General features: G+C 55.2%; 2 protein-coding genes across 3 annotated transcripts; both read left to right on the top strand.

Annotated features, from left to right (window-relative positions):
- Positions 1 to 594: 594 nt before the first annotated feature.
- On the top strand, positions 595 to 16,125 carry LMOD1 (leiomodin 1; the record flags this gene model as incomplete). Of its 2 annotated transcripts, XM_083878527.1 has the most annotated exons (4): positions 596 to 1,027; positions 2,591 to 2,896; positions 13,104 to 14,714; positions 15,077 to 16,125. In XM_083878527.1, exons 1-4 carry the CDS (start codon positions 965 to 967, stop codon positions 15,101 to 15,103), a joined length of 2,007 nt encoding a protein of 668 aa, XP_083734653.1. In that variant the 5' UTR covers positions 596 to 964. The 2 variants fall into 2 exon arrangements, with proteins under 2 accessions (XP_083734652.1, XP_083734653.1); XM_083878526.1 differs by lacking the exon at positions 15,077 to 16,125 and having other exon boundaries at positions 595 to 1,027; positions 13,104 to 14,765.
- LOC310919252 (uncharacterized protein) lies at positions 15,417 to 20,651 on the top strand. Its single transcript, XM_083878528.1, has 3 exons — positions 15,417 to 15,522; positions 17,324 to 17,723; positions 19,640 to 20,651. Exons 2-3 carry the CDS (start codon positions 17,339 to 17,341, stop codon positions 20,170 to 20,172), a joined length of 918 nt encoding a protein of 305 aa, XP_083734654.1. The 5' UTR covers positions 15,417 to 15,522; positions 17,324 to 17,338; the 3' UTR covers positions 20,173 to 20,651.
- Positions 20,652 to 21,400: the final 749 nt, after the last annotated feature.

The following is a 21,400-nucleotide window of genomic DNA, read 5'->3' as shown; positions in this document are numbered from 1 at the left end:
CCCTCACAGATTTTCTGCTCATGTGGGGATATTTCCCCACAAAATTATGCTCTGTGCTACCTCTGCCCGGCTCTGCAGGGGAGGAGTTGTGGCCTCCTGGATCAGGTAAGGATGAGTGATACTTCAGGAGAAACTTGGAGCCTCCCAGGCCACATTCACAGCTCCTTAGGGAATTTGGTGTGTGGTACTTCTCGTCACAAAATTGATTGAGTACAACAATACCACAGATATACTGGAGGGTTGGACATTTACAGGATAGCATTATGGACTTGTATAGGTTGGAAAAGCCTTCCAAGATCATCAAATCCAACTATTGCCCTCAAACAACCACTAACCCAGTAAATTCCTCCAGGGATGGGGACTCCACCACTCCCTGGCCACCTGTGCCAGGACTGAGCAATCCTTTCAGGGAAGAAATTTTCCCAATATCCAATCTAAACATCTGCTGGTGCAACTCGAGGCCTTTTTTTTTGTCCTGTCTCTTGTTCCCTGGGAGAAGGGCCTGACACCCACCTAGATCCACCATCCTGTCAGTTAATTTCTTCCCCCTCCAGATTCTATAACTCAAATTTCTCTTCCACAACACATAGTGACCAGACAGGACTTTAGAGAGATCCAGGACTGTGTTAAGGTGGAACAAACAAGAGATTAATTTGACTTCTTCAGGCAAAGATGGCACCAAATGGACACCAAAGGCTAAATTCACTGTGTTTTCTGTTGCCCTCAGCACTGTCTCAGCTGTGGCACTGCTGGGGAAAGGGAATCAAGGAAGATGGAAAGGAGCTTTTCATCAGGAACTGGAGTGACAGGACAAGGGGAAATGGTTTCCCACTGACAGAGGGCAGGGTTGGATGGGACAGTGGGAGGAAACTGTTCTCTGCAAGGGCAATGAGGCCCTGGCACAGGGTGCCCAGAGAAGCTGTGGCTGCCCCTGGATCCCTGAAAGTGCCCAAGGCCAGGCTGGATGAGGCTTGGAACAGCCTGGGACAGTGGAAGGTGTCCCTGCCATGGCAGGGGATGGAACATGGTGAGTTTTAATGTCCTTTCCAACCCAAACCATTCCATGATTCTGTGTCTGAGGCCAACTGGGGAAGAGAATGGCTGTGTCCCTCCCAGTGCAAGTGAGCGCCAAGACCAGGGTTGCAGGATCAGGGAAACAGAAGTGATGGGGATGGAATCTACCATGGCAATGTTTAATTTTGTGCGCTTGGAAACTAAACCCAACAGTTTCTTCTACAATCTAGGAAAAAATCTCAGTCATGCTGGTGAATCATAGGAAGGATATGAGCAGGACCTGGGCACTGCAGTGCTGGAGATAAAGGAAAATCTGGAATGCACCAAGAATGTAAATTTCCTGTCAGGATGGGGAATGTCTAGTTTGTTACACATGGCACCAGGAGACTCACCTGGAGCACCCAGTGCCCGTGTGCGGGGTGGGATCTGGCCAGGAAGACAGGTAGAGATGATTAGGCTGAGGAAAATCCTAGGGGAGCTTGTTTTGTCAAAAAAACACCAAAGGGCTCCTTGCTTGAGTAAGCAGAGAGAGAGAGCAAGCAGTAAATATTAGAAGGATGAAGAAAACCAGGATGAAGCTGGCAGGATAACAAATGGGTGTAAAATGCTGGACATGGGGTAAAGCTGTGTGGAAACTTTGAGAGAAAAGCCAGTCTCGTTTCCCTGTGGGAGAACTCCCATGTGCCAGTAAAGCTTCTATGGAATTAGGGTAATGGAAAGTTGGTGCTGCCAGCCAAAGCCCAGGCTTCGGGCACTGCCTGGACCAGGAGCAGGGGAGACTCAGGATTCTCATCTGTGCAGAAGAAGAAGGGATGTCTTTGGGGCTTGGCGAGGGGAAGTGGGAATGTGTGAGGAGGAGCAGCTGCAGGAACAGCCCCTCAGGGAATGAGCGTCGGTGGGAGCTCTGACAGTCCCCGGGGGTCAGGTCTGCAGGGCTGGGAACATTCGCTACCTGCTGCCTCCATCCCTCCGATGGAACCAGCCTCAGCACCTCCACCTGCAGCTCTTTCCTGAGGGGCTGAGCGCCTCGGCTGACGGCACCGACCCCACACTGCAGCGGGATAAAGAGGAAAACTTCCTCTGGAGTCGGTGCTTCCTTGCCGATTTTAGCCAAAGCTGTCAGTGTCCCAGCAGAGGCTCCCCATCCCTTCGCTGCCCACTTTAGCAGACCCCCAGCCCCAAGGCACAGGCTGGGGCTGCCTCCTCACCCCCCCATCCCCGGCCTGCCGGCTGCAGCATTTTTCCCTGTTTTCTCACTGGGTTGGCCCATTGCCTTTAAAAGGCGAAATGCTTCGGACTAAATTTGGTCATGTAGCTCTGCATGGTTCCCTGGAATGTCCTCGGGTTTCAGGCTCCTCTGATAGCGCCATTCCCCGCCTCCCGCCGGGTTCCATTGGCTTCCCAGCGCCCGAACCGCTACTGGACCCTGTTATTGGCCGACTCTTGGACCGAGGGGTGTCCCCTCTGGAGAACCACCGTATCCCCGGCTGGAGAGCTGCTGAGATTTAACACTTCAGCACCTGCTGCCGCTCGGGAAGCAGCGTTGGAGCTTCGGCTTCTTTTTTTTTTCTCCTAGTTTGGGTACCACACAACCGCCACCGTGTCTCGCCAGCGAGCCAAGATGTCCAAAGTGGCCAAATACCGGCGACAAGTTAGTGAAGATCCAGATATAGACAATTTATTGTCTACTTTGTCTCCAGAGGAGATGGAGGAGCTGGAAAAGGAGCTGGATGTGGTGGATGCTGACGGGAGCATCCCTGCGGACCGCGGTCAGACAAACCAATCGGAAAACTCCTCACCTGGGCCACAAAACTGTGACACGGCGTTCAACCACCACGACAGGGACACCAGGAGGGTCCTGCAGCGGGAACAGTCCATAGACGTAAGTCACATCCCGCCGCTGCTGCGGGAAAGGTGGGAACACACTGCAAACACCCCCTGGCCCCCTCCCGCGCCCACCTCCCCCCGGGCTGAGCGAGGGACGAGAGGGAAAACACAAAACCCGAGAAAAGCATCCGCTTGCTGAGGAGGAATAGCTGACCCGGAGAGAGCAGGAAGCTGGTCCAGACACTCCGGGGGGGACAGGGTGTCCCTGGTGTTAATAGCAAAGCCAAAACCTGCGCTGGTGCCGGGGATTTTCTCCCTGCCCCTGCTCTAACATCCCTGGGCAGGGCTGGGAGCGGAGCTGGGATTCCCAGGAGGCGCTGGAGGGGCCAAGTGCAGTGACAGCGATCCCACGGGCTGCGGGTTTTTTTTTTTTTGTTGGTTTTGTGTTGGTTTTTTTTTTTTTCTTTTTTTTTTTTTTTTTTTTTTTTCCCTCCCCTCCTTTGGAGATCTCTGGACTCTTGATCCTTTCAGTTCTTCTTCTGCAAAACATTAAACAGTCTCTGGCTCTTGTGGAAGAAAAAGTTTGCTGCTTTGTGGAAATCACATCAAGAAGCAGGTTTTGACAAAACTCCATGCCATTTGTTTTGTATTTATTGTTCACTTAAAATTCCATCTTTTACTTCGATATGGGTATATTTATCTCCCTCTCTGCACCTGGCAAATCCTTTAAGGGTTTGCTTGGAGCTCAAGAGCTTCATGTCAGTCCTTCTCCTCCTTTTGTATTGTGCCTTAGTGGGAGCCAGTCCTACTTTCCTGTAGCCTTTATTAACTTCAGCACTAAGAACACTTGGTATGTGCTTTTTTGTGCGTGGAAGCCTGGGAAGGATCTGGTTTCCCTAGTTTTAAGGCAGACTGAGCCAGAAAGTGAAAGACAGTGACTCTTCAGCAGCTGATCATGGTCTGGTTTCGTGTCACAGGCAGGATTCGCATCTGCTGTGCCTGGGCAGGGCTGGGGAGTGTTGGCAGCACAAGCAGAGCCAAGTATTATGTGGCTACTCCTCTGCTCTGGCTCTGATTCCAGATCTATTCCAGGTGACCCAGCTGTACCCTGGGTCGTCCAGCTGGGTAATCAATCTGTAACTATCCCAGAGCACTTGGAAATTTCTTTTTCTGGATAATTATGAGTTTATATAGGAGGGTCCTCTCCTGACTGTGCCTAGGCACCCTTATTCCCTTCTAAATATTGAGAGGAGTGGGAATGAAAATTGCACCTATAGGAGAAATAACTGAAAGTTGATTTGGGAGAGCTGAACAAGGGATTAAATTGTTCCTCCCCACCCCTGTCCTGGGCAGCCTGTGAGCTCCCTCTGGCGCTGAGGATAAGGAACAGCTTCCACCTTCTATACGTGGTGCTTGGCACGGGCTGAGGGACAGTGGGTACTGTGCCCCTCACCACAAGGGCTCTGCCTTGATTTCCTCACCAACGGAAAATGTCCCTGTGCTGGGGAAGTGCAGGTGCTGCAGGACAAACCCGCCTGGAGGGGGCAATGCTGTTATGTGGGACCACTCGTGCCAGTGACCACTGTTTTGCAGCTGATCCCAAGAGGTGGGTTTGACATCACTTGTGTTGCTGTTTCATCACTTGTGTTGTGTTGTATTAACTGTTGGAACATGAGGGGTTGACTGGGAACTGGCACAAGGAAGTGTCCATGACCAAGAGAAAGGGAGGAAAATTGTGAGTTTTGTTAAAAGGAGACCTGGGAAATTACCTGGTTAAACAAAATGTTGTTTGGAAATGCCTGAGAGTGTGTGTTCAGTGAGAGAGGACTTGGGATGTGGAAAGGGATGGCCCAGGGAGGAGAGACAGCTGGGAGAGGGTGTAGGGCTCTGGCTGGAGGGGAGCACAGCACAGGGGTTCTGGAAAACCTGCTGCTGCTCTCTGAGTTCAGGAGCTTCAGGCCATGGAAGACAAAGCAAATTGGCAACAGGTCAAGTTTGTCAGTGAAAGTGGCCCAGTTCGATTGCATTGCAGTAACTGGATAGGGCAGAACTGACTTTCTTCTTCTATTTCAGTCCCTGGAGGCCAAGAAAAAAATATATCCCACACCCCTTCCTCCCTGCCATTGTTAGGATCTGCAATTAGCACCTAGGAAATGCCAGCTGGCAGTGCTGGCACAGCAGATCATGCTGATGGCGGAGTAGGGCTGTGCTGTGCCATGGAGCCCGAGGATGGGATGGGATGGGATGGGATGGGATCATCAGACCACAAGAACAGTCACAAAAAACAATGTAGGAAGCCGATGGTCTCCTCTGCCCAAGGAAGCCCCAGGGCTGTGTTTTGCTGCAGGACAGAACGAGAACTTGGAGCCATCCAGAGCACCCCCGGCAGGTGCCGAGCTCTCCCTCAGCTGCTCAGAGCTCTGAGGTCTCCAATGACAAATCCCTCTCATGTGTCAGCAGATTTCATGTTGTGCCAGACAGCACAGGCATGGTGGCTGCACTCCCACAGGGTTGGCAATCCCCCAGGGTGTGCAGACATCACCCAGTGCAGGTCCATCCCAGCCCCTCTCCATCAACAGCTCCCAGTATTCTGAAGAAATCCAGAGGAGGTCACAGAAATGCTCTGAAGGCTGGATCTCCTCTGATCTAGAGACAGACTGGGAGAGCTGGGGGTGTCCAGCCTGGAGAAGAGAAGGCTCCAAGGAGATCCCCTGAAGAGACATCACAGACACAGGATAAGATCTTCCAGATGTTCACAGATAATTCCCATTGGAATTACCTCCCATTCCTTCCCTGAACTTCTGCCTGTGCTTCTGCCCTTGCTCCCTCTCCCTGCCCCAGTCACACATCTGCTTCTGGCTTGCAAAGGTTTCTCTTGATGCCTTAAATTAGGAATACCAGGCACTGTGTCTGTGATGTCTCTTCAGTAGGGAGGGACAGGAGGGCAGATTCTTGTCCTTGAGCTACAGTTTTTCTGAAATGGTTTGAGTGGATACTTGGATACTTCCAGGTATGGGGTAGTCACAGGTTCTCTGGACAACCTGTGCAAGGGCCTCATCACCCTCACAGGGAAGAATTTCTTCCACTATCCCATCTAACCCTGTCCTCCAGCAGTGGGAAGCCATTCCCCCTTGTTCTGCCTGTCACTCCAGGCCCTTGTCCTAAGTCTCTCTCCAGATTTCTTGGAGCCCCTTTAGGAACTGGAAGAGGCTCTAAGGTCTCCTTGGAGCCTTCTCCAGGCTGAACACCCCCAGCTCTCCCAATCTGTATCCAGACCAGAGGAGCTCCAGCCCTCAGAGCATCTCTGTGGCCTCCTCTGGACTTGCTTCTGAAGTTTCATGTCCTTCTTATCTCCTACCTGCTGTTCTTCCATGCCTCCTGATGGGAATCTCTATTGTGGGACATTGTGTGTTAGCTGGGATGTGCAGGAATATCCAAAGTGCAAAATAATGTATTTTGAAGGGAAAAGTTTTGTTTCTGCCCATCTCACTGTTCTTGCAGTCATTGCCCTATTCTTGGACTGGTTTCAAGCACCTTCATTTCCACCTAAATATTGGGAGAAGTGGGTATATTTAGAAATATTGTTAACTACATAATAACACATCTTCTTAGTGATGAAAAGGGCAAACTTGGGTAACTAGGAAGCAGATTATAAACAGCCCAAAATAGACGTGAGCTTTGCCCCAACCTTTCCACACTGGGCAGCCAAATTCCCATCTTGGTGATGCAGTAATAAATGAATCTTAATTTTGTCTTGCTAATGAGTGGAAGTGTAACCCAGGTCAAGGGTGGAGCTTGGGCCAGTGCCCCTCTCTGGATGTACTTAACAAGGTCCATGTGTCTCAGGAGTTGGAACTAAATAAATATTCATGAGCAGATAAACAAAGAGATTATTTCTATTATCTCATGACTCTTTACTGTCACAGGCAAAGACATAATGAGAGAAATTCCAGTTAGAAACATGATGTGAAGTTGGTGCTGTGGTATTAAACTGCCAGAGGGCAGGGTTAGATGGGATATTGGGAAGACATCCTTTCCTTGGAGGGTGGGGAGGCCCTGGCACAGGGTGCCTAGGTAAGCTGTGGCTGCCCCGTGCCTGGAAGTGTCCAAGACCAGGTTGGACGGGGCTTGGAGCAGCCTGGGATAGGGGAAGGTGTCCCTGCCCGTGGCAGGGGGTGGAATGGGATGGGCTTCCATGTCCCTTCCCACCCAAACTACTCTGGGATTCTTTGGACTTGATGATCTTAGTGGTCTTTTGCAATCATAAAGATTCTCTGATGAGAGAAAAGAGACCAGGTCAGGACATGGCTAAAAGAAAGGCAAGAGATGGGAATTAGTGAAGACTCTTGGAAAGGAGGAGAAATGGTCTTGGCAGGCAAAGAACCAGCTGATAAACAGAAGAGCAGAGTTCAGTACACGTGTTAGGGACAAACTGGGAAAGTGCTCAAGGAATGATATATACCCTTGTTTGCAAATTCCCTCAAGTCCGAACCAGTGAGTTAAATTAGGAGCTTGTTTTTCCTCCAGATATTTTCATAGAAAGATGACAAGCTTTGAGCATTAATAAGATATTTAAATCCTGGCTTGTTTGCCCATGGTATTGAAGAAGGGCTCATGCTGAGGATCTCCACTTTTCATGGAGGGAAATCAAGTGACTGGATTAAAAATCACCCAGCAGCAACTTCCAAGCCTGAGAGATCTAGAAAGGAAGACAGGACTTTTTACAAGACCTTCCCAAGGTCCAAGGTCTTGTGAAAAGAAATCCTTCTCCATGGCAATAGGACCTGCTGTCCTCTGGCACCGGCATCCTTCAGATATGCAGAATTTGGATTAAATAAACCTTCTGAGCTCATTGTTTTTCCCTCTGCATCCAAATGAAGCCATAAGGAGCCTGTCCAGCCTTCATGAGGAGAGCTTGGGGACATGGAAACATTCCCAGGAGCCTGTGGGAATAAGGATGCATGGACTGGAACAGAAGGAGATCTTGCCTGCAGAAGAGTGCACTTAGGGAGTGGGATATCCGAGAGGAAGCAAAAAAGTGCTAGAAGATACCAACTCAGCTTCTCCTGTGGGAAGAGGCTTCAGCCTTCAAGAGACAAAAATACAGGGACCTGTAAGGGGAGTACACCTGGATGTCCCAATCCCATCAGAGTTCCCAGTCCTGCCTCCAAACAGGGCTTGTTTTGATTTGGTTTCATGCAGCTTCAAGCACGGATGGCTTGATGGGAAGTGCAGAGAAGTTGCATGAGGGAGCAGGAGGGGAGTCATTCCAGGGCTGTGAACCCAGGGCTTCATCACTCTCACAGGAGAGAATGGACCAGAATATATTGTTCTGAACAGCTGCTGGCCTGCAAAAGAGGTGAAAGGGGTCACACTGGGACTTCCATCCAGAGGCTTCTCCAGTGGCTTCTGGCCCATGGAATGGGCAGTGGGCAAAGCTGTGGGTACTTCCACCAGCACACAGAGGGGAACAGAGCTGGCAGCTTCCTGGGCTTTGCATTCCTCCATGGATGATAGCCAGAGATATCCAAACTAGTCACACATTTGGAAAAAACCCAAAGGTTCCAAGGCTGTTCCTATTTGGTCCTTAAAGGAAGCCACAGATGGTCCCTCCAGCTGCACAAGTCACTCTCCAACTCCCTGACAGGAGGAAGCAGCCAGGTGGAGGTCAGGCTCTGCTCTGAGAGCCAGGGACAGGACAAGAGGAAATGGCCTCAAGCTGCACCAGGGGAGGTTCAGGTTGGACATCACAAGGAGTTTCTCCATGGAAAGGGTGGTCATATATTGGACAGGACTGCCCAGGGTGAACAAGGAGAACAGAGAAGCAAGAACAATCCTGTGTGCAAGAAGGATCTGCAGTGTGGAGAACAGTTGAAAAATGTGAAGCAAGAATACAGGCATCTTTGAGCTGCATTCCTAATAACATGGTGTAAGAAAGACCTTCACAGATGGATTGGTGGTTTTGTGATGCCTTTGGGAGCAGAAGCTTTGCTTTCCTTTTTTTTTTTTTTTCCTTTTGTGCCAGGGCAAGTCGCAGTACAAAGTGTTCCCTGATGCAGAGCTCACACCAAAGGCACACAAGTCTAGGAGATCTGTGGTCCATCTAAGGGCATAAGCAGGGGAAAAAACCCATGGATTTCTAGTCAGTTTTTTTTTCAGGAAAAAAGAGTAAAAATCTGAGTTCTATATTTATATAAAGCACAACTGGGATGCAGACAAATCCATGGAAGTGTTTGGAGTGTTTAGCTTATATGGGCTGAGCTGCCCAGGAGGTTTAATATGTGTTTATGTTGAGCTGATAAATAGACATGGAGGAGGAGAAGAGCTGGATCCACTATGTGTCCCTCTCTTTCGCAGCACTGTGACATCACTTGTGTGCTAAAACCATCTCGGTGACTCAGCTCCCAGCAGGACGCTGGGATTAACTGGTCATATTGCTCCATCCCACCCTTTGCTTGTGGGAATCATGGCAGCATGGAGCAAGGGGATCCGAGTGTCAGGGTGCATGTTTTGAGTCAAGCTGTGGCTGGCAGGATGGGGAGACACAGACAGACTGTGGAGGGTCAAGAGTCCTGCTCTGTCCGTTCCTCTGCCCAGAAAGTGGAGCAAACAGGGATGAAAACAGAAAGCAATTTGAGCTGTGGAAACAACAAGAGCCTGTCCCAGCCATGGCGTGGCAGCAGGACCAGGGCAGTGCCCATCCCCTGTGCTGGCACTGCTGGTGTCACACCTTCAATCCTGACAAGAAAGTCATTGAGGGGTGGGAGCATATCCAGAGAAGGGAACACAACTGAGGAAGAGTCTGGAGCCCCAGGAGTGGGTGAAGGAGCTGGGGGGACTCAGCCTGGAGAAAAGGAGACCCAGGGGGGACCTTCTCACTCTCCACAACTCTCTGACAAGAGGAGGCAGCCAGGTGGGGATCAGGCTCTGCTCACAGGGAGAAATGGACAGGACAAGAGGAAACGGCCTCAGACTGTGCCAGGGGAGATTCAGGTTGGATATTGGGGAAAATTTCCTGCATGGAAAGGATTGTTAAGTGCTGGAATAGGCTGTCCAGGGCAGAGGTGGACTCATGATCCCTGGAGAGATTTAAGAGCTGTGTGGCTGTGGCTCTTGTGGACATGGGTTAGTGGTGAACACGTCAGTGCTGGGGGAACTTGATGATCTTAGAGGGCTTTTCCAACAATAGTGAATCCATTATTCTGTGATTTCCTGAAACACAACTGGAGAGGTGCCAGCCCAGGTCTTAGAAGTGTCCTGTGCAGCCCATTGACCATGTGTTGAGCAGCCCAGGGCTTACACATAGTATTTGAGTCAGGATTTATGCTGCATGCTGCTGAGGGCTCCAAGGGGTCCCTCCTCCTGACGGGGGGCACCAGGGCATATGTTGGACACGCCTGGCATGGAAATGAGCACCTGCTATGGCAGCCTCTGTCAAGGAAAGTGATTTCCTATTTGCTTCCTTAAAGGGAATTCCCCCGTTTCCAAGAACCCCGAAATGAGCTGTGGGGCTTTCAGGGCAGGAAGTGAGACCCTCATTCCACCTCCAGATTCACTCTCCCCATCCCCAGCTCTATCCCCAGCCTGATCCCTTGCTCAGTGCTGGAGCGAGTGCTTGGATTCCAGGCAAGAAGTTCCCAGTCTCCTTTGCCTTTTAAGGCAACATCTGAGTGGGTTTGAGGGTTACAAATGCTAACAAGCCATGGCAATGCTCATTTTAGTCTATTTAGAGGAAACGGGAAGGCATTTCAGTTCATCAAAACACTGGTGATTAATCAACCAACTACCAGGCTGTTTTCATTAGGCTTATTTTTAAAGATTTGACATGCCATGTAAAAATATTCCCCTAATAAACGTGCTTATGACAGAGAAAACGACACAGAGGGGGTGTAGCAGCACTGGTTTCCAGGTACCTAAGGTAAATATGCCAGTGGGCAGAGAGGAGTGAGCAGGCAGGACTCAGGATGGCCACGAAGAGGGGACAGCTGGCCCTGGGCTGCAGGAGAAGCTGTGCTGGTGGCCACGGGGACAGCCAGCCAGGGGTTCCAGAGCAGAGGAATGGTGCTTTTCTCTATCCTCCACCCCTGCCACACAGCTCTGCCACCAATCTCCACTTCCAGCTGCACTTCCAGCCTGGAGGTAAGGACTGTGGCATTATCACCAGTGGTGGGCTGGTGACACCTGAGGCTGGCTCCTGCAGCATGGGCTGGGCCAGTGGGACACACCAAGAGCCCAGGGATGGTGGAAAGGCAGGAGGGGAAAGGACATGTTCCCTCCTGGGCACACACGTGGCCTCAGGCAGAGCCTGGAGCAGACCTGCTTTGGAGATGTCCCCAGGCTCCAGCAAGGGGTGAAGATGGGCCACAGTGACCTTTGATTTTAGAAACACAGATCTGGTTCCTTGCCTGAACATTTTTCCTCCTGATTCCTCCCCCTCTGCTGCCACTGGAGCTGGGTGCTTGCCAAGGGCTCTCCCAAGGCAACTCTGCAGGAGATGAAGCAGCTTGAATCCCTCTCACCCCCTGCAACCATCAAGCACTTCTAGTAACTTACAGCTCTTAGATGGGATTCTTCTGATGCATCCCAAATTTGCTAGATGGAAATGATCCCCCAAGAACGACCCACAGTGGCAGAAACACCTGTGGTGGTCACTGCGTATCTGTTGTGTTCCCTTGTTCCTATGCCTGGGGCCACAGCAGGCTCCTTTTGCCCCAGCTTCTTTTCCCTGACTTCTCCCAGCTCCCTTTCTCCTGATTCCTTTTCCCACATCCCATTCTCTGTCTCCAGGTCTCTCCTTCCCCAAACCTGCCCCACATCCCAGCACGTGGACACACATCCATGGATGGAAGCTTTAACCAGATAACAGGATATTTCCAGCATGTGCTGCAGCAGCTTTCCCAAGCAGGGATTTACCATGGATTTCATTTTCCTCTAGTTTCATTTGCTTGGAGTAAATCATCACCTTCTCCAAGCATGCAAGAGGTTGCTGGTCATTCTCACCAGGGTTTTTTTTCCCTTTCTCCAAGATCTGCTCATCCCTGGCCAAAGCCTTCACTCTTCTTGGTCTTGCATGTGCCCAGGGTGCTCAGGGGAGACTCAGAGCTCCCCAGGGTTAGGCTGGGTGAGGTTGGGCTGGGAAGGAGAAAGATTTTTGGAGCAGTTGGTGTGGAGATGAGGCTGCTGGCTCTGACTCAAGGGGTGCTCAGCCTGTGGTCACCAAAGGGTCACAGAGCCCTTAGGAGGACAAATGTCCCCTCTCACAGGAACCTGCAACCTGGGCACTACCAAACACCTTGGGGAGGCCCTGTTGGGTACTGGCAGGAGAACACCAGTGTCCTCATCCCACAGTCCTCTTCCTGCCAGGGCTCTTCCTCACTGAGGTGGCTTAGGATGTCACTGATCATCAGTTTATCATCCTGGTGCTGGGAACAGGCCACAACTTGGTAAGAAGGACCCACAGCTCAGTGCCAGAGACAGTGGCATCGCCTGCCCCCTGCAGCACCCAGGACACCTCTGGGAGCCCCATCCCTGGTCCCTGGGGTGGCAGCAGTGGGGGCTGTGGGGACGCCAGGCCAGGCTCTGTAGGGGTCTGGCATGAGCCTTCCTGCTCCTCTTCAACCTTGCACCAGGGAGCCAAGAAATCTCTTAACTAAATAAACAGCTCTCTCATCCCCAATGGCATCTGTTTATACACCAGGTACAAACAGTCCCCATGGCTGCCCATGCACAGCCAGTTCTTTCCACTAAAATCTGTCCCTGAGGGCTGCCAGTACTGTGCCTGGGGAAAGCTCAGCCTCGTGCTGCCCCACCATGGAGCCCTGGTATGAAGAGGAGGAGGCCAGCCTGGCTGCAGACTGGGGTGTCAGGATTCAGATTTGGGGGTTCCGGGCACTGGATGAAGCCACAGTGCTGTCCTAATCGTGAGAGTGTCCAGGGAGATTAGGAACAGTATCCTGCAGAACTCCAGAGCCCTTTGGGAGGGGGCTGGAGGCAGGAGGAGAGCAGAGCTGCCTTGGAGAGCTGCAGTAGGACCTCATCACACCTGGGTCCTGCAGGGTCTGCCTACATCCAGGGCACTCAGATGCTGAACCCTTCCCTGGAGCTGGGACCTCAGCTGGGCCAAACATTCCTCTTCCAAAGGCCAGCCACAGGCTGCAGGATATTCCCATGTGACAGAGGTCAGTGACAGTGAGACTGAGGTGACAAGTCTGTAGGTCAGAGGCACCTGTTTCTGTAATTCCCAGGTGTTTTTCTCTCCCTAGGAAAGCAGGTTGAGCAAGAATAAGGGAGACAAAAATCAAGAAGAAAAAGGAAAGGAATCTCCTTCCAAAGACCCGGCCCAGAAACGAGATACTAAAGTGGAGAAAGACTCTAAAAAGGAAGAAAATGTTCAGAAAACAGACCCAAAGGGTAAAGCTGAGACTGAGACCAAGACCAAAGAGAACAAAGCTATGAACTCTAAAGTCAAGGCCATGGAGAAAAAGCTGATGGGGAAGGACAAGACAGAGGAAGAGAAGGGTTCAGTGTTAAGGAAGGACACAGGGAAGGATAAAAAGGAGGAAGAGAAGAGCTCAGAATTGAAGAAGGATGCAGGGAAGGGTAAAAAGGAGGAAGAGAACAGCTCATCTTTTAAAAAGAAGGGTGCAGAGAAGGATAAAAAGGAAGAAGAGAAGGTCTCAGCAGCAAAGGAGGAGACAGAGAAGGAAAAAAAGCAAGAAAAGGATTCAGCATCAAAAGACACAGGGAAGGACAAAAAGGAGGAGAAGAGTTCAGAATCAAAGAAACAGCCAGAAAAAGACATAAGAGGGGAAGGTAAGAAAGAAAATGATAAAAAAGAAGAGGAAAAGGCTTCAGCTGTGAAAAAATCCAAGGCAGATGAGAAGGATAAATCCAAGGTAGATGAGAAGGATAAATCCAAGGCAGAAGCAGAAAAGGCAGAAGAGGTGGAGGAGAAACAGGAGGCCAAGGCAGGAACCGGGAGCAGCCCTCCCAAGCCTTCCCCCAGCAGCTCTGCCAATCAAGCCAAGGATGATGAAGCCTCCAGCATCTTTGATGAGCTCATCGAGAAGGTGAAGAACAACGACGCTGAGGTGACCGAGGTCAACGTCAACAATTCCGACTGTATCAACAACGAGACCCTGGTGCGCTTCACCGAGGCCCTGGAGTTCAACACTGTGGTCAAGGTGTTTGCCCTGGCCAACACCCGCGCTGATGACCACGTGGCTTTTGCCATTTCCATTATGCTCAAGTCCAACAAGGTGCTGACAAGCATCAATTTGGACTCCAACCACATCACGGGCAAGGGTATCCTGGCCATTTTCCGGGCACTGTTGCAGAACAACACACTGACAGAGCTACGTTTCCACAACCAGCGGCACATCTGTGGGGGAAAAACAGAGATGGAGATTGCCAAGCTCCTGAAGGAGAACACCACGCTCCTGAAGCTGGGCTACCACTTCGAGCTGGCTGGGCCACGCATGACCGTCACCAACCTGCTGAGCCGAAACATGGACAGGCAGAGGCAGAAACGCCTCCAGGAGCAGAAACTGGCACAGGAACGGGGGGAGAAGAAAGACCTCCTGGAGGTGCCCAAGCCTGGAGCGCTGCCAAAGGGGTCCCCCAAGGCATCTCCACAGCCATCCCCCAAGGCTTCTCCCAAAACTTCTCCCAAGAAAGGGGGGGCAGCCAACATTCCACCCCCACCTCCTCCTCCACTCGCCCCGCCACTGATGATCAACGAGAACCTCAAGAACTCGCTCTCACCAGCCACACAGAGGAAACTGGGAGACCGGGCGCTGCCAGTCCAGGAGAAGAACTCCCGGGACCAGCTCCTGGCAGCCATTCGCTCCAGCAACCTCAAACAGCTCAAGAAGGCAAGTGCAGGGCCAGGTAGGGCCCGTGCACGGGGTGGGGCTGGGGGCTGAGGTCACAGCCATTGTCACTCTGGCAGTGTCCTTCTCTGGAGTGGGGTGTCCTTGCTCCCAACCCTTGCACAGGGACACCTTCCACTATCCCAGGTTGTGCCAAGCCCTGTCCAACTTGGCCTTGAACACTTCCAGGGATGGGGCAGCCACAGCTTCTCTGGCACCCTGTGCCAGGGCCTCACTACCTTCACAGGGAGGAATTTCTCCCCAGTATCCCATCTAACCCTGCCCGGATGTCCCTGCACCATGTCAGGGACATTCCTGCACCCCCTCCCTTTGCTCTCCCAGTAATGGGGTGTCCTTCCCTGCAGGTGGAGTTGCCGAAGCTGCTGCAGTAGGGAGCGAGATGATTTTTCCCCTGCAGCCCATGGCAGACCCCCAGACACTGACTTTTCTCATGACTGTTTCCATGACAAGCCCTTTGGAACCTGCAGTGACCGACGCCAAGGAGCAGGGATCTCTCTGGGACACGGAGGACGGGCCGGGCCCAGCAGGACATGATGGAGGATATTGTATTTATTTTTTGATCATCGTGAAGCCTTCAAGCTCGCTCTTCTACCAGCACCATGCCCCACCAGAGATGCCAAGAATAGAGCAGGGGTCTGTCTGCAGAGCTGATCCTTATGGAAATCCCCCATGAGAGCATAATGAAGGGGTTTGGCACCTTCTATCCAGGGTCCAGCCTGGGGTGAGCAGGAGTACCCCCAGCCTTGGAGGGGAGCAGAGGACTCCCAGACCATCGTCACATCACCACAAGGTATCTGGGTGGCTGGAAGAGTTTTGGGATTCAGGCACAGCAGTGGCTGCAGAGTCAGGGGTTCAGGCTTGACATCAGGAGGAATGGGAGGGTCGGTGAAGGGAGCAGCCAGGAGGGGAGTGGGCATGGAAGTGGTGGGACATGGGGAGCCAGGCTGAGGCCAAGAGCTCGGGGCATCTTGTATGCACTCACAGCACTGTGGGAGGACCCCAGAACCCTCAGGGCATGGAAACTAAATCTGCCTCTGAGGGGGGGGGCAGTAGGTTTTGGGGTCATGTGATGCCCACCCTCCCTCTGCCTCATCCTTCCTGTCGTGACACCTCGATTACAATTTGTATGACTGCAGCCACTGCATCAGCAATAAAGCTCACCCAATGCTTCCTGTGCCTCTGGAAGCTCCATGTCCCCAGAGCCCAGATTGGGACACAGGGGGTGTCTGGGAATGGACTCAGCAACCTCAGCCAGGGGCTGCTCTTCCCTCTACCACACCCACAGCCCACCCTGAAGTGCCACCCCGGGACCACCTGGACACCCCAGCCTGGGTGTCCCTGGTCATCCACCCATCCAGAATCCCCCCAAATGGGGCACCCAACCCCCCCAGATGGGCCACCTTGCTGCTGCTGGACATGGACAGCCAGGCACCCAGGGCCATGCAGACACCCCAGAACTCTGGAGTCACCCAGAACTGGGCCCCTCAGGACCACTCCACAGTCACCTCACACCGAGAACTGGGCATCCTGGGGCTGCCCCGGGGTCACCCCAAATCCCAAGGTAATCCAGAACTGCGTGCCTCCGGGTCACCCTAAAACCCCGGGGTGACCCCAAAATTTGGCACCCCAGCCCCCGGGGTGGCCCCAGAGTCACCCCAAACCCTCGGGGTTACCCAGACCTGCTCTCACCCCTGGCACCCCGGCGCTAGGGCCGTTGTGGGGGTGCAGCAGCACCCCGATGTCCCCTGGGGAGCTCCTCCTGTCCCAGGACACTCGTGGCTGGCTGGGGGGCGGCTCGGCGGCTCCCGTTACCAGTGAAACGCCGCTTTGGGGGCATTTCTGCAGCCGCGCAGTGCCGTGGGCCCAGCGGGAGGAGCGGTATCGGTACCGGGGGGGTCCTCACGCCCTTTGCCCCCTTGCACACCCCCTTGGGGCGGCCCCTGCTAACGCGGGACCCCAACCGGGCACCGCGGAGCCCTTGGGACACCCCACACCGGGCATCCCACCGGGCCCGGGGTCAGAGCAGCAGGGGCGTCACCCCAACACCGGCGGTGTCACCTAAAACCAGGGGCGGGGCGGGGCGAGGCGGTGCAGCCCCCGGCGGGGCGGGGGGGAGCGGCAGGGGGCGCCGTTAACGCACCGGACCCGCCGTTAACGGGGGCGGAGGGACAGGGGCCGCCGGTAACGCACCGGGGGCGGAGGGACAGGGGGCTCCGTTAACGCCCCGGGCCCGCCGGTAACGCACCGGGGGCGGGGGAACAGGGGGCGCCGGTAACGCACCGGGGGCGGAGCGCCGCGCGGCGGGGCCGGTAGGGGGCGCAGTGCAGCCCCGGCCCGTCCCGGTCCCGGTCCCGGCAGCGGCGGCGCCCGGCGGGGCTGTCGGGGGCTGTCGGGGGCTGTCGGGGGCTGTCGGGGGTGCCCGGCTCCGCTCCCCCGCTCGGAACCGGGGGCCGGCGCGGGGCACACGGCGGCGGCGATGGACGGCGGGGCGGCATGAGGAGGCGGCGGCGGCGGCGGGGAGCATGGCGGCGGCGGGCGGCGGCGGGGCGCGGCGGGGGCTGCTGAAGCGGAAGCCGAACTTCACGCTGCAGGAGCTGGAGGTGCTGATGAGCGAAGTGCTCCGGTACGAGCCGCTGCTGTTCGGCGCCGCCGCCGGCTCGGTGAACGCGTACGAGAAGCAGAAGATCTGGTGGCGCATCACGCACAAGGTGAACGCCGCCGGCCGCCACCAGCGCGACATCGGCGAGGTGAAGAACCGCTGGCGGGGGCTGCGCCGCCGCGCCGGGGACAAGATCAGCCGGCACCGGCTGGAGCGGCAGGGCCCGGCCGGCAGGGCCGCCGCCAGGACCGGGAACACCGGGAGCACCGGGAGTAACGGGAACGGCGCGGCCGAGCCCGGCCCGGGGCCCGCCCCCGGCCCCGTCTGGGCCCCTCGCGGCGCCGCCGGCACCGACCCCCCGGTTCGCAGCGCCGAGGGCTCCGCACAGCGCGGTGAGTGGGCGGGGGGCGCGGGGGGACGGGCCGGGGCGGGAGAGTGGGGATAAGGACAGGGGGGCCGGGACACGGGCATGGGGGACCGGGACTGGGACAGAGAAAAGGCGGCGGGGTCACGGGGATGCGGGGACCGGGGTGCGGGGGACCGGCACAGACACAGGGACTGGACAGGTGTACGGGGGGACAGGCACAGGAAGAACCACCACAGACATGGGAGACCGGGGCAGGCACTTGTGGGGGACCGGGATGGGACACAGGGGACCAAAAAGAGACCACGGATGAGGCAAAATGAGATGTGAAGAAATGGGTTTAGGAAGTGGGGACAAGCAACAGGTAAATGGGGACACTGGAACCAGGACAGGTGCGTGGAGGAAAAGGGTCAAAAGAGACGAGGAGCAGGACCTGTGGGACCAGGACATGGACATGGGAAACCAGGACACAGACACAGGGTCGCTGGGATTGGTAGAGGATGGGAGGAATGGGGACACAGGGGACCAGGCCGTGAGTGGATCAGGATATTGGAGACCACCGTAGGGACATGGAGATACTGTGACAAGGATGGGGGGTCCAGGACACAGACATGGGGGACTGGGACGCGAGAGAACTGAGATGGAAACAGGTTGCTGGGACCAGGACAGGCACATGCAGGGACACAGGAGACCAGGACCAGGGTGTGGGGGATCAGGAAAGGGTCACAACCAGACCAGGATACAGGGGCTGGGGATGGGGACTCAGGGGACCTGGATCAGCACCTGGAGAACCACAACACAGGGCATCAGGACCAGGACATGGGGAACTGGGACAGGGACACAGAGGCACTGGGACCAGTATAGAGACATGGAGTAACCAGGACACAGGGGACCAGGACAAAAACAGAGTTCTCAGACAGGGACACAGGAGACCAGGACCAAGAGCAGGGGATGAGGAGCAAGAGACTGGGAACAGGATGTGTGTAGAGGGGCCAGGACAGGAACACAGGAGATAAAGGCCAGGACAGGGTCACTGGTACTGGGACATGGATACTGGGGACAATGGAGGACTGGGACAGGTACACGAGTAACATGGGGGCACCCTAAGGCATCACTAGGCCTGGGAGAGATACAGGGAGGGACTGGGACACAGATCCAGGGAAACAGGGCAGGGATGTGAGGGGTCTGGGATCAAGACATGGGAAAAACCAGGACCAGGACACTGGGACCAGTACCAGGTGCATGGAGGGACTGGGGCAGGGACACAGAGGAGCACAGAGTCAGGGCAGAGGGATAGGAACATGGAGTATTGGGACAGGGACACAGATGACAGGGATGTGGGAGGAGCAGGACAGGGACACAGGAGACAGGGAGAGTAACAGGGGCACCTGGACCAGGACAGAAGGGGACCAGGATCAGGACAAGGATATGGGTGACTGGGATTAGGACAGGGACAAACGGCAGGGGGTACTGGGACCTGGACAGGGATAAGAAGGGGCTGGGAACAGGACAAGGACATAGTGGGATTGGGACAGTGACATGGGGCAGGACAAAAACAAGAACCAGAACAGGGCCATGGGGGTTAGTGGGGCAAGAACTGGGACATGGTGGTACCAGGAACAAACAGGGACACAGAGGCACCACATCCAACACAGGGATATATGTGGACTAGGACAGGGACGGGGGTGCCAGGACCCTGCAGGCACATGGGGACACCACATTCAGGACAGGGATATGGGAGTACTGGGAACAGGAAGGGGGCAAAGGACACAGGGAACCATCATGAGGGACATGGGACTGTGGAGACATGGATGGATGGAACCAGGAATGGATGCAGAGAGGGGATGTGGGAGCACAGGCCTGGAGACAACAGGGTCTGTTGCTGGGTCCGTGGGGCACTGGGGAGATCCCTGCAGCTCCCTGTGCCCCCCGTCCCTCCCGCAGGTATCAAGGAGGAGCCGGTGAAGGAGGAGCCCGTGGAGGTGAAGACGGAGCCCTTCCCCGGCCCCGCAGCCGACGGCGTTCCCGGCCGAGGCTCAGACTGCCGCCTGCCCCGGCCCGGCCTCTGCCCGCCCGGCGAGCTCTGCGAGGGCTGGAGCCGCAGCCCCCCGCGCCCCGCGCCCTCCGAACTCTCCCTGGGCGACCTCGGCGGGCAGCAGGAGCCGCTGGGCTCCGACTTCCCGAGCCTTCTGTTGGAGCCGGGGCCCGAGCAGCTCAGTCACTGCGGCGCGGGGGAGGCGGGGTCCCCCGGGGCGGCGGGGCCGGACGGGACCCCCGAGCGCCCCCAGCTCAGCCTGGTGCAGTCCAGTGAGCGGCTGGTGCAGGAGATGCGGGCGTTCCGCCGGGAATACGCCGAGAGCCGCCGGGAGACCGCGGCGGTGCTGCGCGGCATCGCCCAAGCGCTGGGCGCGCTCAGCCGCAGCCTGGCCGACATCCGAGACCTCTACCTCCGGGAGCGGGGCGCCCCCAAACCCTGAGACCCGCACGCAGCTGGCTGTGTACACCCCCCACCCCTCCCCCCGGAACCCACCTCGCTGCTTTTATTATTATTTTTATTATTATTTCTTTTCCTCTTCATCCCACTTCAATAAAACTCGGAGCTGCACCCCCACGGCTCCCCCCACCCCGGGCACCTTGGAGGGTTTTTGGGGGTGCTGGGATTGCAGGGGCCTGGGGCAGGGTTTTGTCCTTCCAGGTGGCTCTGCCTGGTTTCCTCCTGGACTGAAGACTCTGGTCCCAGTTTAGCCAGGGATGCTGGGGCTGAATCCCACCGGGAACCTCCTCTGCTTATTTCTGTTCAGGGCAGGGAGCGTGGATAGAGGAATTGTTGATGCATCCACAGCCCCAATCCCGGCGCTGAATTTGCTGTTTTCTCACCCAAAATATTCCAGGACTGGTTTGACGCCCCTGTTCTGAGTGGGGGGGCTGGGAGGGTGGCAGCGTTCCAGGTTTGTAACTGTGTGTCTTTTTCGGGGTGCAGCTTTCTAGAACCCAGTCAGCCTCTCGGTAGAGAAACTGCTGAAGAAGACTTCGGGCAGCAGTTCAAGCTCGCACAACCACAGAGGTTACACGGCTGGCTCAGCAGAGAGGCAGAGGGCTCCCAGCCCCAAATCAATTTCCAGCAACCGCTTATTCCGTGTGCCGAAGGTGAACCCGGAGCCAAAGAGAGTGACCATGTGGGTTTTGTCAGTTATGTAAGGTCTGAGGTTGGTGGGTGGTACAAGGGGCAGGGCAGGGGCAAGTGGCCACAGGGAGGAGAGGAACTGGACACCCGGCCCCAGAGCCAATGGGGAAACAGGGAAAGGGGAGACCGTGGGAGGAGTGATGGACTTGGGAAACCCAGAGAGGAGATTGTACAATGTCTGCAAGGAGCTGTGCGGGAGAAGCCTTTTTACTCCTGGGGTATCTTTAATCTTCGCTTTTCCAGGGCAGGGCAGTTGGAAATCCCTTTAATGGCACAAGGGACTCCACACGGGCAGCTCCTCCAAGGGGCTGATTTGGTGGGAATTTCCTGCCCCAACACAATTTTGAGATGCAGGAGTCTCGGGAGCAGAAGGGACAGGGCGGAGTTCATGTTCCCCCCCTCACAGTTCGCGGGAAGGGGCTGGGGGCGTTGCCCTCCCCTTGTTTCCCCGTCAGAGTCACCGAGACCACACAAGGCTGTGGGCACAAGACGTGGTTTAATGCCAGTCCTGGGGGGAAGAG

This window comes from Zosterops lateralis, assembly GCF_965231275.1.
Source record: "Zosterops lateralis genome assembly, chromosome: 26".
NCBI classification, from domain to species: Eukaryota; Metazoa; Chordata; class Aves; order Passeriformes; family Zosteropidae; genus Zosterops; species Zosterops lateralis.
The sequence above is the reverse complement of the archived record's forward strand: the minus strand, read 5'-3'. Positions and strand labels throughout refer to the sequence as shown.